Raw genomic sequence first — 17518 nt, 5'->3', positions numbered from 1 at the left:
GAGAGAGAGAGAGAGAGAGAGAGAGAGAGAGAGAGAGAGAGAGAGAACACTGCTGATACTGTCTGGGAGTCTTGAGCACTGATGATGATCTGGGTCTGTGTTTGGGTGTGGGTACACAGCAATGATACTTTTTCTGGGTGTGTCTGTGAACAGTGCTGACGATCTCTCTGTGTGTTTGTGTTTCTGTGGGAACTGATATATCTAGCATGTGCATCATTGGTGCTCATAGACACACCCAGAGATAGCATCATCAGGGCCTTTTGTGGTCCTCAGTGCAGAAAAGGTGTCAATGCAAGGGATCTGTCTACTGCTCAGCAGGACTAACAGAAGTACCTCTAAACAAACTCAATGTCTGATCACAGCAGACACCACAGCCACGGGATGCTGCAGCTGGGAGGACAGAGTCATTCAGCCTCACGGGTATTCTCCTTGGATTGGGAAAAGGAAAAGCAGTGAGAGGATGTTCTGAGACTCTTTTCATGGTGAACTGCAAACTGACTCGTCAATTTAAAAAACTAAGCAAATGATAAACCAGAAAATCATTTCCCTTCACATTCCAGTGTGTGTGTGTGTGTGTGTGTGTGTGTTTGTGTGTTTGTGTGTATAGGTATGTACTTTAGTTTATATATATATGAAAAATCTGAAGGCCGCTGATATCTGCCCCATGCATGCCCCATGCTCAGCCCATGCACTTCTGAGGAACACAGTGCTGGGGGCATGTGGCATAGACATTCATTTACCTCATGGCAGGAAGGAGCTAAGACATAGAGAGGAGCAAGAAAGGGCAAAGATTCCACCTGCTCCCTGTGACCTACTTCTCCTAAACCTCTTAGAAAATTTCAAATTAGCGCCATGAACCAGAGACCAGATCTACAACATGTGAGCCATTTTATGTTTTATGGCATTTTATATCCCAACCATTACCACATCCTATTCAGACACCTTTGTGTGATTACATCTTGGCAGGAGTTCTTTATGTTTCAGTAGCTTGCAAACCTGCTAGCTGTTTCTCAGTCTAAGCAAATTAACCATAACTAACCACAGCACTTCCCACAAGAACCCATTGGTAGCTGTGTCGGCTTACTTCAAGGCCTTCTACTCTCTGCTATTGATGCTTTTTGCTTCTGTGCTGATGCCATACTCTTTCTGTATACTGCGCTACAGCTCTGAGGTATACATGGAAGGGATATCAAAGCCCCTGCAACATTGTTCTTTCTGCTCAGAAATGCTTTCATTGTTTTTTAGTCCTTTCCATTGTCATAGGAACTTAAGGATTGTATGTTTTCACTGTTCCTGTCAAAAATGTTCTTCAGCTTTGGGTGGGGACGCCTTCACTCTGTGGATCAATTTTAGTGTGGTGGCTGTGTATCATTAGTAACTGAGCTGACACACGAACATGGAAGATCTTCCTATCTCCTAGTGTCTTTTTCAGTTTCTTTCTTCAGTACTGGAAACCTCATTGTCATGGTTTTTAACGTATTTGATTAAGTGTATCTGAGTCTATACATATTTTAGAGACTATTGTGAGGGGGGTCAGCAAATTTCCAGAGAACAAACTTGAGAAAACAAAGCCTTTTCTCTGGGCTGGTGATAAGTACATAGAAGGCTTTGTATTTATTTTCCGACAATCAAGTCACATTAGTGTTTAATATAAATACCTCATTTCAGGTCAATTAATTGTAAATGCTTGTCTCTAAAAACAATTATACTCTACGATACTAGAGGATTTGAACTTCTGAGCAGGAGTTTTCAGAGGACTTGAGTCAGCCTATAAATTACCAGAGGATGTGTGTAAAATTACTCCTTGATGGTTACCAGGTGTACTACAGAGTGATTTTGTTCCATTCCCTGACATTGTTGAAGACTTATGTAGGATATATTCTATGTGTACTGTGATATCCCTCAAAGGCTCAAAAAATAAGTACCAATTTTTCAAACCTATGAAAATTTCCCAAGGCAACAACAGTATCAGTACAACACAAATAATTATAGGTTTTGGTGAGAATTGTGGCGAGAAGTCTGGAAACGTGGACCAGAGTCAGAAGGACCAATCTGACTAATAAGGAGAAATGGGGGCACTTCAGAAAAAGTTCCTGTTGCAGTAACACCTGTAGCATTAAGAATGACAGTAGAAGTTATCTTAGGCACAACAGTAAGATGGTGTAATAGGTATATTGGGGAAGAAGCTTGAGGCTAAACATCAAATATAAAAGCTACACTCATAATTCTGATGATCATCCTTGCCAAGTGTTGAGTTCATTACTTGTCCTCAAGTTTCAATTCCATGACAATTTCCTGGAAGAGAAAATTGTCCTATGAACTTAGACATGCTATCTATCTATCTTGTATCCTCAAAATGTTTTCAAATATTTGGCATTATATCTATGACTCTAAAGGATATTTACTCTCTCCTTACAGCTGTCGGCTCTCTAATCGGTGTATCAGAAATGGAACGGTGCCACAACAAGGGAGGGTACTGTTACTTTTATTGTTTTAGTTCTCACAAAAAAATTGGTAGCTGTTTTCCAGAGTGGCCAAGATGCTGCAAGAAAATAAAATGATTTGAAGAAAATATATGGAAGTCAAGTAACAGATGTGTAACTGATGTTTTAATAAAGGAAACATTTTTTTTCAAGTTTAACTACTTCAGATCTTATTGAAACCTGTGTTTCGGTTTAGAAAGGTTTAAGAAAATGCAAGTCTAATGTCCAGGCTTGGAACATGAGAGGGGGGTATTCCAGAAATCCTGCCTAGTCCTGAGTAATGATTTGAGCAAGGTCACTCTTATGTGAATTTATTGTCAAACCACATGTGAGCAGTGCAGAAGAACCACACCAGACTGGACAGTGAACACAGATCTCAGGCTTTATGAGGCCTAACAGAGGGTAACTCTTTCCTGGTCTTAAATGTTTGTAAGGCTCCATTTTCAGATCCAGGGCTTACAAGGCTTAGGGCAGTGGATGTCGGTTGTATTAGAACCTCATTTATAACAGTAAGGTGTCCCACCAAAGTTTTTCCCTAAGGATAATGTCTCAGTTTACAAATCAGTAAGTTTTTAGTTAATAACACACACAAAAGGAATAACTTTAGTGTTATTTTTTGGTTCTTCATACAATATATTTTCACTATATAATTTGTCTTCCACCAACTCCAATAAGATCTCTTCTATACATATTCTACTTAGTTCTCACTGTTAAATAAAACAAAAACAAAAGAAACTGTGTGCACACATACATTTATAGGAGAGAGAGAGAGAGAGAGAGAGAGAGAGAGAGAGAGAGAGAGAGAGAGAGAGGAAGAAGAAGAAAAAGAAGGAGGAGGAGGAGGAGGAGGAGAGGAGAGACAGAGACAGAGACAGAGACAGAGACATGGAGTCTATTTTCTTTTGTGTAAGGCAACTATTACTGAGCATGTGCTGGTGATCTGCCCTGTATGTGGTTGATAATTCCACTGTGGGTCCTATGGCCAAAGAGTGAAGGTATCATATTTTTACAATATTGAACATGAAGATATTGAGCTGGTGCTCAACTCGAATACCCTACTATCCGATGGTCATAGTACAGAAGGCACTATACTTGCTACTAGAGAAGAAAATTATCATCAGTCTCACCCAGCTCTGAACACCCTGCAAGCTACAGCAGTGATCCACATGCAAAGTGCACCCACTGGCCCAACATTACCACAAATGTTATGGGTGTAGCCAACCACCATTTTATTGGATTCAAAACTTCCTTGATACACTAGCCATACCTGATAGTGAAAATGTGGCCAAGAACATGAAACTAGATAGATCATATGCCATAGAGGAAAACCTACTATAGTTATTTTATTAAATTAACATACTAACAAAATGACACCTAGGGACATACTGCTATGTCCATAGATCAGTACACCACTCATGGTATCTTCTTACAGTAGATAGAAATTAACACAGAGAATTCAACAAAGTTCTAGCTCTCCTTGTTCTGGCTTGTTACACTGGCCTTCTGTCTTCCTGGTCCTCTCCAGTGTGTCCCTAAATGTAGTGCCTTGCCTCCTGTCTCTGGGATAAGGGAGGATGACCCCTTGGTTCCCACCCTTTTCATTCCCCAAATCTGATTGATCGAGACGTAAATGAAGAGAAAAGAAACAGTAATATCAGCCAAAATATAGTTTCCTATGCATTCAGTTTTGGTCCAGAACATCTTCCAACTGAACACCCTAGAAGGACACCCTCCTCTAAACAACAGCTTTGGTTTATATTTTCCCAAAAATATAGATGTTAGGAGGTGTGGAGTTATATCTTGTGCTCCAGCAAGCCAGGTTAGGACACTTGTCTTAACCTGTAATTAAAACTGAATAATTTGGTGGCACAGCTCTCCATACTCAAATCCAGCTCATAGAGAACTGGTCTCCCAGGAGTGTAGTTACTCCTAAGTTCACAGGTGAGACCACCATTCTTGCTCCAATAACTGCACAAAGAGGGATGCCCCAAGAGACCACAGGGCCCAGGAATCTTGGAGCAGATGGTGACAGGATCCCTTGGGTTTCCATCAGCACCCTGGAGCTAACCCTTTGACATGGGTCTCTACACCCAAATCCAACCTGAAGAGAACTAGTGTCCCAGGAGATCACACCTAAGATCACAGACTCACAGGCTCACAGGAGGGACAGACTCCAGTCAGAATCAGCAAGACTAACACCAAAAAAAAAAAAAAAAAAAAAAAACAGATGGTGAGAGGCAAGGGCAAGAACATTAGCAACAGAAACCAAGGTTACTTGGCATCATTAGAACCTAGTTCTTCACCACTGCAATCCTGGATAGTACAACACAGGAAAAGCTAGATTCAGATTTAAAATAACATCTCATGATAATGACAGAAGACTTTCAGAAGGACATAAATAACTCTCTTAAAAAACAAACAAACAAACAAAAAAAAAACAAAACAAAAAACAGGAGAACACAGGTAAACAGGTAGAAGTCCTGAAAAAGGAAAGACAAAAGTCCCTTAAAGGGTTAGAGGAAAACACAATCAAACAGGTGAAGGAATTGAAAAAAAAAAATCCAAGATCTAAAAATGGAAATAGAAACAATAAAGAAATCAGAAAGGGAGACAATTCTGGAGATAGAAAACCTAGGAAAGAGATAAGGATTCATTGATGCAAGCATCACTAACAAAATACAAGAGATAGACGAGAGAATCTCGGGTGCCAAAGATACCATAGAAAACATTGACACAACAGTCAAAGAAAATGCAAAAATGCAAAAAGTTCCTAACCCAAAACAGCTAGGAAACACAATGAAAAGATCAAACCTAATAATAGGTATAGATGAGAAGGAAGATTTCCAACTTAAAGGCCCAGTAAATATCTTCAACAAAATTATAGAAGAAAACTTCCCTAACCTATAGAAAGAGATACCCATAAACAAACTAGAAGCCTACAGAACTCCAAATAGAGTAGACCAGAAGAGAAATTCCTCCCTTCAAATAATAATCAAAACACCAAATGCACAAAACAAAGAAATAATATTAAAAGCAGTAAGGGGAAAGATCAAGGAACATATAAAGGCAGACTTATCAGAATTACACCAGACTTCTCACTTTTTTAATAGGGTTATTTGGTTCGCTGGAGTCTAACTTCTTGAGTTCTCTATGTATATTGGATATTAGCCCTCTATCATATGTAGGGTTGGTAAAGATCTTTTCTCAACTGTTGTTTGCTATTTTGTCCTACTGACAGTGTGCTTTGCCTTACAGAAACTTTGTAATTTTATGATGTCCCATTTGTCAATTCTTGATCTTAGAGCATAAGCTATTAGTTTTATGTTCAGGAAAATTTCCCCTGTGACCATGTGCTAATGGCTCTTCCCTACTTTCTTTTCTATTAGTTTCAGTGTATCTGGTTTTATGTGGAGGTCCTTGATCAGCTTGGACTTGAGCTTTGTACAAGGAGATAAGAATGGAATGATTTGCATTCTTCTGCATGTTGACAGCCAGTTGAGCCAGCACCATTTGTTGAAAATGCTGTCTCTTTTGATTGAATTGTTTTAGCTCCTTTGTCTAAAATCAAGTGATCATAGGTGTATAATTTCATTTCTGGGTCTTCAGTTCTATTCCATTGGTCTACCCTCCCATCACTGTACCAATACCATGCATTTTTTAAATCACTATTGCACTGTTATACAGCTTTAATTTAGGGATGGTAATTCCCCCAGAAATTCTCTTATTGTTGAAAACAGTTTTCACTATCCTGGATTTTTGTTATTCCAAATGAATTTGAGAATTTCTTTTTCTACCTCTATGAAAAATCGAGTTGGAATTTTGATGGGTGGGGATTGCATTGAATCTGTAGATTGCTTTTGGCAAGATGCCATTTTTACTATATTAATTCTGCCAATCCATGAGCATATGAGATCTTAGCACCTCCTGAGATCTTTGATTTCTTACTTCAGAAACTTGAAGTTCTTATCATACACATCTTTCACTTGCTTGGTAGAGTCATACCAAGGTATGTAATATTATTAGTGACTATAGTGAAGGGTGTTGTTTCCCCAATTTCTTTCTCATCCTGTTTATTCTTTGAGTAGTGGAAGGGTACTGATTTGTTTAATTTTATATGCAGCCACTTTGCTGTAGTTGTTTATCAAGTTTAGGAGTTCTTAGGCGGAATTTTTTGGGTCACTTAAGTATAATATCATGTCATCTGCAAATTGTGATATTTTGACTTCTTTCTTTCCAATTTTATCCTTTTGACCTTTTGTTTTCTAATTGCTCTAGCTAGAACTTCAAGTACTATATTGAATAGATAGGGAGGGCAGCCTTTTCTAGTCCCTGACTTTAGTACAATTGCTTCAAGTTTCTCTCCACTTAATTTGACGATGCCTACTGGTTTGCTTTATATTGCTTTTACTATGTTTAGGCATCGGCCTTGAATTTGTGATGTTTCCAAGACTTTTAACATGAAGGTGTGTTGAATTTTGTCAAATGCTTTTTCAGCATCTAATGAAATGATCATGTGTTTTTTTTTCTTTGAGCTTGTTTATGTAGTAGATTACATTGAAGAATTTCTGTATATTGAACCATCCCTATATTCCTGAGACAAAACCTACTTGATCATGGTGAATGATAATTTTGATGTGTTCTTGGATTTGGTTTGCAAGAATTTTATTGAGTGTTTTTGCATTGATATTCATAAGTGAAACTGGTCTGAAGTTCTCTTTCTTTGTTGGGTCTTTGTTTGGTTTTGGTATCAGTATGATTGTGGCTTCATAGAACAAATTGGGTAGAGTTCCTTCTGTTTCTATTTTGTGGAATAGTTTGAAGAGTATTGGTATTAGGTCTTCTTTGAAGGTCTGATAGAATTCTGCACTAAACCCATCTGGTCCTTGCCTTTTTATGGTTGTCGGAATTTTAATGGCTGCTTCTATTTCTTTAGGGGTTATGGGACTATTTAGATGGTTTATTTGATCTTGATTTAACTTTGATATTTGGTATCTGTCTAGAAAATTATAGATTTCAACCAGATTTTCCAGTTTTGTTGAGTACAGCCTTTTGTAGTGGGATCTGACTTTTTTTTTTTTAATTTCCTCAGTTTCTGTTGTTATAGCTCCCTTTTTATTTCTGATTTTGTTAGTTTGGATACTGTCTCTGTGCCCTATGGTTAGTCTGGCTAAAGGATTATTTCTCTTGTTGATTTTCTGAAAGAACCAGCTCCTGGTTTTGTTGATTCTTTGTATTGTTCTTTTTGTATCTACTTGGTTGATTTCAGCCTGAGTTTGATTATTTCTTGCCTTCTACTCCTCTTGGGTGTGCTGTTAAAGTGCTAGTGAATGCTCTCTCTTTTCTTTTTGGATGCACTGAGAGCTATGAGTTTTCCTCTTAAAACTGCTTTCATTGTGTCCCATAAGTTTGGGTATGTTGTGTCTTCATTTTCATTAAATTCAAGAAGACTTTAATTTCTTTCTTTCTTTATTCCTTGACCAAATTATCATTGAGTAGAGTGTTGTTCAGCTTCATGTGTATGCGAACTTTCTATTATTTTTGTTGTTATTGAAGACCAGCCTTAGTCTGTAGTGATCTGATAGGAGGCATGGGATTATTTCAATCTTCTTATATCTGTTGTGGTCTGTTTTGTCAGTGATTTTATGGTCAATTTTGGAGAAGGTACCATAAGGTGCTGAGAAGAAGGTATATTCTTTTGTTTTAGGATGAAATATCTAAAACATATCTGTTTGGTCCATAACTTCTGTGAGTTTCACTGTGTCTCTGTTTAGTTTGTGTTTCCCTGATCTGTCCATTGATGAGAGTAGTGTGTTGAAGTCCCTCACAATTACTGTGTGAGGTGTAATATGTACTTTAATCTTTAGTAAAGTTTCTTTTATGAATGTGGGTGTCCTTGCATTTGGAGCATAGATGTGCAGAACTGGAAGTTCTTGAGAGATGTTTCCTTTGATGAGTATGAAGTATCCTTCCTTATTGTTTTTGATGATTTTTGGCTGAAAGTCGATTTTATCGATATTAGAATGGCTACTCCAGCTTGTTTTTTGGGACCATTTGCTTGGAAAATTGTTTTCAATCCCTTTACACTGAGATAGTGTTTGTCTTTGACACTAAGGTAAGTTTCCTGTATGTAGCAAAATGCTGAATCCTGTTTACTTATCCAGTCTGTCAGTCAATGTCTTTTTATTGGGTAATTGAGTCCAGTGATGTTAAGAGATATTAAGGAATAGTGATGGTTGCTTCCTGTCACTTTTGATGTTATATTTATGTTTGTGTGTTTATCTTCTTTTAGGTTTGTTGAAAGAATATTACTTTCTTGCTTTTCCTAGGGTATAGTTTCCCTCCTTGTTTTGGCATTTTCCATGTATTATCTTCTGTAGGGCTGGATTCATGGAAAGATATTGTGTAAATTTGGTTTTGTTATGGAATATCTTGGTTTCTCCATCTTTGGTAATTGAGCCTGGGCTAGCATTTGTGTTCTCTCTTAGGGTCTGAATGAGATCTGCCCAAGATCTTGTAGTTTTCATAGTCTCTGGTGAGAAGTCTGGTATAATTCCGATAGGTCTGCCTTTATATGTTATTTGACCTTTTTCCCTTACTGCTTTTAATATTATTTCTTTGTTTTGTGCATTTGGTGTTTTAATTATTATGTAAAAGGAGGAATTTCTTTTCTGGTCTAGTCTATTTGAAGTTCTGCAGGCTTCTCTTATGTTCATGGGCCTCTCTTTCTATAGGTTAGGTTACTATATATATATATATATATATATATATATATATATATATATATATATATATATATAATTTTGTTGAAGATATTTACTGGGTCTTTAAGTTGGAAATTTTCCTTCTTGTCTATACCCATTATCCTTAGGATTGGTCTTTTCATTTTGTCCTGGATTTCCTAGATGTTTTGGGTTAGGAACTTTTTACAGTTTGCATTTTCTTTGACTGTTGTGTCAATGTTTTCTATGGTATCTTTGGTCCTGAAATTCTCTCTTCTATCTCATGTATTTTGTTAATGATGCTTGCATCAATGAATCCTTATCTCTTTCCCAGGTTTTCTATCTCCAGAATTGTCTCCCTTTCTGATTTCTTTATTGTTTCTATTTCCATTTTTAGATCTTGGATTTTTTTTCAATTCCTTCACCTGTTTGATTGTGCTTTTCTGTAACTCTTTAAGGGGTTTTTGTGTTTCCTCTTTAAGGGCTTCTAGCTGTTTACTTGTGTTCTCCTGTATTTCTTTAAGGGAGTTATTTATGTCCTTCTGAAAGTCCTCTATCATCATCATGAGATGTGATTTAAATCAAAGTCTTGGTTTTTTGGGGATAACCAGGGCTCACTATGGTGGAAGAACTGGGTTCTGATGATGCTAAATAGTCTTGTTTTTTTTTGTTGTTGTTGTTGTTGTTGTTGCTTCTGTTCTTCTGCTTGACCTTTATTATTATTTTAAAATTCTTTTGAGATATTTTCTTTATTTACATTTCAAATATTATCCCTTTTCCTAGTTTTCCCTCCTAAAATCCCCTATCTCCTCTCCCTTTCCCCTGCTCCCCAACCTATCCACTCCCATTCCTGGTTCTGGCATTCCCCTGTACTGGGGCATAGAGCCTTCACAGGACCAAGGGTCTCTCCTCCCACTGATGCATGACTAGGCCATCCTCTGGTACATATATAGCTAGAACCACAAGTTCCACCATGTGGTTTCTTTGATTGATGGTATAGTTCCAAGGAGCTTTGGGGGTACTAGTTAGTTTATATTGATGTTCCTCCTATGGGGCTTCAGACCCCTTCAGCTCTCTGGGTACTTTCTCTGGCTTCTTCATTTGGGACCTTGTACTCTATCCAATGGATGACTGTGAGCATCAACTTCTGTATTTGCCAGGCACTGGAAGAGCCTCATCGGAGACAGCTATATCAGGCTTCTGTTAGCAGGCTCTTGTTGGCATCTGCCTAGTGTCTGGGCTTGGTGGTTGTTTATGGGGTGGATCTCCAAGTGGGGCAGTCTCTGGATGGTCCTTCCTTTAGGCTCTGCTCCACACTTTTTCTCTGTAACTCCTTCCATGGGTATTTTGTTCCCCATTACAAGAAGGAATGAAGTATCTACACTTTGGTCTTCCTTCTTGAGTTTCATGTGTTTTGCAAATTGTATCTTGGGTATTCTAAGTTTCTGGGCTAATATCCACTTATCAGTGAGTGCATAACATGTGACTTCTTTTGTGATTGGGTTACCTCACTCAGGATGATACCCTCCAGATCCATCCATTTGCCTAAGAATTTCATAAATTCATCATTTTTAATAGCTGAGTAATACTCCATTGTGTAAATGTACCACATTTTCTGTATCCAATCTTCTGTTGAGGAACATCTGGGTTCTTTCCAGCTTCAGGCTATTAAAATAAGGCTGCTATGAACATAATGGATAATGTATCCTTATTACAAGTTGGAACTTCCTCTGGGTATATGCCCAGGAGAGGTATTACTGGATCCTCCAGTAGTACTATGTCCAATTTTCTGAGGAACCGCTAGATTGATTTCCAGAGTGGTTGTACTAGCTTGCAATCCCACCAGCAATGCAGGAGTGTTCCTCTTTCTCCACATCCAGGCCAGCATCTGCTGTCACCTGAATTTTTTATTTCAACCATTCTGACTGTTGTGAGGTGGAATCCCAGGGTTGTTTTGATTTGCATTTCCCTGATGATTAAGGATGTTGAACATTTTTTCAGGTGCTTCTCAGCCATTCGGTATTCCTTAGTTGAGAATTCTTTGTTTAACTCTCTACCCCATTTTTTAATAGGGTTATTTGATTTTCTGGAGTCCAACTTCTTGAGTTCTTTATGTATACCGGATATTAGTCCCCTATCAGATATAGGAATTGTAAAGATCCTTTCCCAATGTTTGTGTGGACTTTTTGTCTTATTGACAGTTTCTTTTGCCTTACAGAAGCTTTGCAATTTTTATGAGGTACCATTTGTCGATTCTTGATCTTACAGCACAAGCCATTGGTGTTCTGTTCAGGAATCTTTCTCCTGTGCCCATATCTTCGAGGCTCTTCTCTACTTTCTACTCTATAAGTTTTAGTTTCTCTGGTTTTATGTGGATTTCCTTGATCCACTTGGACTTGAGCTTTGTACAAGAAAATAAGAATGGATCAATTCNCATTCTTCTACATGATAACCACCAGTTGTGCCAGCACCATTTGTTGAAAATGATGTCTTTTTTCCACTGGATGGTTTTAGCTCCCTTGTCAAAGATCAAGTGACCATAGGTGTGTGCTTGTGCTTGACTTTTGCCATCTGGTTATCTCTGGTGTTAGCTGGTCTTACTGTTTCTGACTGTGCCTCATCAGTCCTGCAAGCCTGTGTGCTAGTACTCCTGGGAGACCAGTTCTCTCTGGGAGGAATTCAGGTATGGAGAGCTATGGTACAAGGTCAGCTCTGGGGTGCAGACAGAAACCAGAATGATCCTGCCCCCAGCTGATCCTTGGTTCCTGTGTCTTGATGGCTCTGGGGGGGGGGTTCCTTTTGGGCCAGGAATTTGAAGAGAAATGGTGGTCTTCCCTGTGCTTGCAAGTGTGTAGGCACTCCTGGGAGACCAGCTCTCTCCTTGCAGTATTTGTGTACGTAGCTGAGGCACAGGATCAGATCTCGGTCCAGAAGGAAATTTGAAAACTCCTGTCCCAGGCAATACCTTAGTTCCTGTGTCCTTAGGGTTCTGGGTGGGTTCCTCTGAGCAACAGTGGTGATCTTACCTGTGCTTACAGGCTTGTCTGCACTCTTGGGAGTTTAGATCTCTCCTGGCCATATTTGGATATGTAGTTCTATTGCACAGGATCAGCTCCAGTCACATACAGAAATTGGAAGGCTCAAACAAAAGGCTTATAAATAGCATGTGCAAGTAGAGCACAAAATGAAACTACAGTGGATCTAAGGAAAAAAAATTTCTTTTAGGTACAGCTTCTCTTTGTGTCCAGAACTATCTTTGAGCTCATTTGACACCTCAAACTAGCTTTCAACTTGTGATGCCCCTACTTAGTCTCCCAAGTGTTGGGATTATTGGCATGTCCATCTCAGAAAAGCACTTAATTGAATCATACTTAAAATCTTAAAATGTATAGAACTATAGAGGGAAATTGCCTTAAGCACAGGAATAAATTATACTTTCAGAAGATCATGCCATTGCTTCCTTGATCATTCTGCTGGTAAAGATTATAGTAAACAAAATAAGTCAGGCATAGAAATATAACCAGCAGTATCTGGTCATGCTGCCATGTGGAATCTCAAGAGAAATCACAGCACATTCATAGAAATAGAATAAAACTGTGGGGTAGAGAGGAGTGAGACAATGAGTGTGTCAAACAACAGCAAGTAGCACATATATGGGATATGCCATTCCTGTGATATCATTATGTTACCTTGAAGATATTTGATAAGATTTTGATAGAAAAGTAAATTTTGTTTGCTCTCAAATTACTTTCCCCCAAAGGATATCTACCTCTATGAAATAAGAGATTTGTTAATTTTCTGGGTTCTAGCAAAATTTTCACTGTGCAAAAAACTTAATAATTCTAGTGTGGAAAAGGAAAACCTAAATTGAGCTCAACAGTAGATTTGAGCCAATGGGAAAGAATCCATGAACTCCAAATCAGCTCCATTGAGGTTATCCAGTCCAAATGACAGAAAGAAGGTAACTGCATAAGCCTTCTCAGGATCTAAGGGCAAGCCCAGAGCCGGAGCCGGAGCCGGAGCCGGAGCCAGAGAATGGAGGTCAGGAGACCCCATGAAACTTGCCTCTCTCTGAAATTCTTTTAACTGGACAACTCGCTGAGTGTATCATCACCCTACTTTTATATATTTTCTCATTTTGTCCTGCTTTTGGCTGTTTGGAAGTAACATTCATTTTTCAATGATGACTTTAAGATTGACTTTTAGGCTATTGATGTCTTCCATCTTCTGATAGAGCATATTATTATTCTTGTATAGTATTATGCATAATATAGCTGCATAATACTGTGTATAATATGTTTCATGGCTCATTTGTATTTAATTTATAAATTAAATTATATCCTAATGTGCATTTGGTACTTTATATCATGTTATTCTTGGTTGTGTACTTATGTAGCAAGCATGCCTGGTAAGGCTGAATATATTCCAAAATATTATTTTGTACCCCAATCTTTAGCTACCAGATTATTGAAACAGTGGTCCCAAATAAATTAGAATCCTGATAGGAATCACCTTTGAGAAGAAGAAGAAAAGTATGAAACACATAGAGCAGCCAAAGAAGGAACTTACCTCCCAGAGAAAGATTTACAACTTGCAGATGATTTTGAGCTGATACAATGATGGTGAGCCCACATCTTGGCCTGATCTTCTGTCTCCCTTCTTCTGTCTAAAACTTGTCCTCAGTATCAGGATCTCAAATGTACACTGGATTGTAGTGGGAGTTAATGGATCTATTTGTTGTTCTTCCCAATATGGCCATGTCAAATATGGCTCCTTTTCCTGCTTTTCACTAGTAATTATATGATTATAATTATCCTGGAAAGATAAGTGTACTAATCTAGCTTTCTGGAGCAAAAACTATGACTCCACACCTCCTAACATCTATATATTTTAGGAAAAAGTAAACCAAAGCTGTAGTCTAGAGGAGGGTGTCGTTCCAGGGTGTTCAGTTGGAAGATGTTCTATACCAACTCTGAGTGCATGGGAAAAATAAGTTTTGGACTATATTAGTGTTTATTTTCTCCTCATTTACATCTTGATCAATCAGGTTTGGGACATTTAGAGGGTGGGAACCAAGGTTTCATTCTCCCTGATCCCAGAGACAGAAGGCAAGGCACAATAATTAGCGACACCCTGGAGTGGACCCGGTGGACAGAAGGCCAGTGAAAAGCCAGAACAAGGGGACCTAGAACCTTGTTGAATTCTCTGTTTTAATTTCTATCTAGTCTAAGAAGTATCTCTGATGTGGGATGAGTGGTGTACTGATCTATGGATATAGCAATATGTCCATAAATGTCATTTTATTAGTATGTTAATATAATAGAGTAACTACAGTAGGTTTTACCCTATGGCATTTGATTTGTATAGTTTCATGTTCTTAGCCACATATTAGCAATGGCTTCCATATAATGAAGGAGGTTTTGAATCCAATAAAAAGAAGCTTGAATACACGCATAACATTTGTGATACTATTGACCAGTGGGTGTACTACGCAGGCAGATCACTGCTGTAGCTTGCAGCGTGTTTATAGCTGGGTGAGCCTGACGATTATTTTCTTGTCTGCTATCAGACATAGGGCCTTCTGTACTATGAACACCAGACAGTAGTGTATTCTAGTTGAGCACCAACTCAATTTCTCCATGTTCAATAGTGCCATACTGTGATGCCTTCATTCTGTGGCAATTGGAGCAACAGGGGAATTATCAACCACATAAGGGCAGACATCATGCTTAGTAATAGTTTCCTGACACAAAATAAACTCTATATTCTCTTTCTGTCTCTGTCTCTGTCTCTGTTCCTGTGTCTCTGTCTGTCTGTCTGTCTGTCTGTCTGTCTGTCTGTCTGTCTGTCTGTCTGTCTGTCTCTCAGGCAGGTGTGAATGTATATTTGTGTACAGCTTCTTTTTTTTTTTATTTAAGTGAGAACTTAGTGGAATTTGTATGGCCTGGTTTAGTTGGAGTTGATGGAAGAGAAAGTATATATTAAAAATATATTGTATGAGGAACCAAGAAATAAAAATAAAGGATGTGTGTGTGTGTGTGTATATGTGTGTGTGTGTGTGTGTGTGTGTGTGTTTTATTGAATAAAAAAAGTGCTGATCTGAAAATTGAGACATTTTCCCAAGGGATAAAGTTTGGTGGGACAACTTACTGTTATAAATGAGGTTCTAATACAACCGACATCCATTGCCCTAAGCCTTGTAAGCCCTGGATCTGCAAATGTAGCCTTACATAAATTTACGACCAGGAAAGAGTTACCCTCTGTTAGGCCTCATAAAGCCTGAGATCTGTGTTCACTGTCCAGTCTGGTGTGGTTCTTCTGCACTGCTCACATGTGGTTTGACAATAAATTCACATAAGAGTGACCTTGCTCAAATCATTACTTAGGACTAGGCAGGATTTCTGGAATGTCCCCTCTCCTGTCCTAGACCTGGACATTAGCCTTGCATATGCTTAACCCTTTCTAGGCCAAAACACAGGTTTCAATAGGATGTGAAGTTGATAAGCTTGAAAAATGTTTCCTTTATTAAAACATCAGTTACACATTTGTCGCTTTACTTCCATGTGCTTCCTTAAAGTCTTTTTATGTTCTTGCAACAGAGGAGAGTCTCTGGGTGACAGGTACTTATAAACCTGGAATTACCAGGACAAATTTTATAGTGACAGAACCCTCCGAACTTGTAGCACCGTGTAAGTTGTACTTTGTGTATAAGATGGTTTAGATCTCTAACAGCTGCAAGGAGAGAGTAAATATCCTTTAGGGTCATAGCTATAATGCCAAATATTTGAGAACATTTTGGGGATACAAGATAGATAATGTGTCTAAGTTCATGGGACAATTTTCTCTTCCAAGCAATTGTCTTGGAATTGAACCTTGAAGAAAGGTAATAAAATCACACACTTGGCAAGGGTGAGCAGCAGAATTATGATTGTAGCTTTTATGTTTGATGTTTAGACTCTTGCTTCTTCCCCAATACACCTATTATTCCATCTTACAGTTGTGCCTACATTGCCATATACTCTATTTCTTAATGCTACAGGTGCTGCTCCACCAGGAACTTATTCTGAAGTGCCCCAATTCTCCTCTTTAGTCAGATTGGTCCTTCTGACTCTGGTCCAAGTTTCCAGACTTCTCACCACAATTTCTAGCAAACCTTATATTCATTAATGTTATTCTGATATTGTGGCTGGCTTGGGAAATTTTCATAGGTTTCAGAAATTCGTACTTATTCTGCCTTCTGTGAGACATCACAGTACACATAGAATATATCCTACATTAATCTTCAACAGTATCTAGGATGGAACAAAATTACTCTGTGATACACCCGGTAACCATCAAGTGATAATTTTACACATATCCTCTGGTAATTTGTGTGCTGACTTAAATCCTCTGAAAATTCCTGCTCAGAAGTTCAAATCCTGTTGGATTATAGAGTGTGATCATTTTTGGAGATAGGCATTTACGGGTAATTGACATTAAATAAGGTATTTATATCAGACACTAATCTGAATTGATTGGTAGAAAGAATATACAAGGAATTTTATTTATTTATCACCAGCCCAGAGAAGAGGCTTTGTTTGTTCAAGTTTGCTGTCTGGAAAGTTGCTGAGCCCCCAGCAGTAGTCTCCAAAATATGTACAGGCTCATATGTACTTAATCAAAGATGTTAAAAACCATGACAATGAGTGGTCTTCAGCACTGAAGAAAGAAACGGAAAAAGACACTAGGAGATAGGAAGATCTTCCATGTTCGTGCGTCAGCTCACTTACTAATGATACACAGCCACCACACTAAAATTGATCCACAGAGTGAAGGCGTCCCCCACCAAAATCCGAAGAACATTTTTGACAGGAGCAGTGAAAACATACAATCCTTAAGTTCCTATGACAATGGAAAGGACTAAAAAAATCTGTGAAAGCATTTCTGAGCAGAAAGAACAATGTTGCAGGGGCTTTGATATCCCTTCCATGTATACCTCAGAGCTGTAGTGTAGTATACAGAAAGAGTATGGCATCAGCACAGAAGTTGACAAGTCAGTTTGCAGTTCACCATGGAAAGAGTCTCAGAATATCCTCTCACTGCTTTTCCTTTTCCCAATCCAAGGAGAATACCTGTGAGGCTGAATGACTCTGTCCTCCCAGCTGCAGCATCCCGTGGCTGTGGGTGTGGCTGTGATCAGACACTGGCTTGTTTAGAGATACTTCTGTTAGTCCTGCTGAGCAGTAGACAGATCCCTTGCATTGACATCTTTTCTGCACTGAGGACCACAAAAGGCCCTGATGATGCTATCTCTGGGTGTGTCTGTGAGCACTAAAA

General features: G+C 38.5%; 2 protein-coding genes across 2 annotated transcripts in view; one reads left to right on the top strand and one right to left on the bottom strand.

The window, feature by feature from the left end:
• LOC110337101 (beta-defensin 9) overlaps positions 1–2641 on the top strand; it is an 18658-nt gene extending 16017 nt beyond the window's left edge. Inside the window, exon 2 of the mRNA XM_021219855.2 lies at positions 2419–2641. Coding sequence (XP_021075514.1) covers positions 2419–2561 — 143 coding nt within the window. The 3' untranslated portion in view covers positions 2562–2641. The remainder of the gene's footprint in view (positions 1–2418) is intronic.
• Positions 2642–15773: 13132 nt separating this feature from the next.
• On the bottom strand, positions 15774–15968 carry LOC110336956 (beta-defensin 10-like). Its single transcript, XM_021219688.1, has one exon. The coding sequence runs from the start codon at positions 15966–15968 to the stop codon at positions 15774–15776; it is 195 nt and encodes a 64-aa protein (XP_021075347.1).
• Positions 15969–17518: the final 1550 nt, after the last annotated feature.

This window comes from Mus pahari, chromosome 19 (genome assembly GCF_900095145.1).
Source record: "Mus pahari chromosome 19, PAHARI_EIJ_v1.1, whole genome shotgun sequence".
NCBI classification, from domain to species: domain Eukaryota; kingdom Metazoa; phylum Chordata; class Mammalia; order Rodentia; family Muridae; genus Mus; species Mus pahari.
The sequence above is the reverse complement of the archived record's forward strand: the minus strand, read 5'-3'. Positions and strand labels throughout refer to the sequence as shown.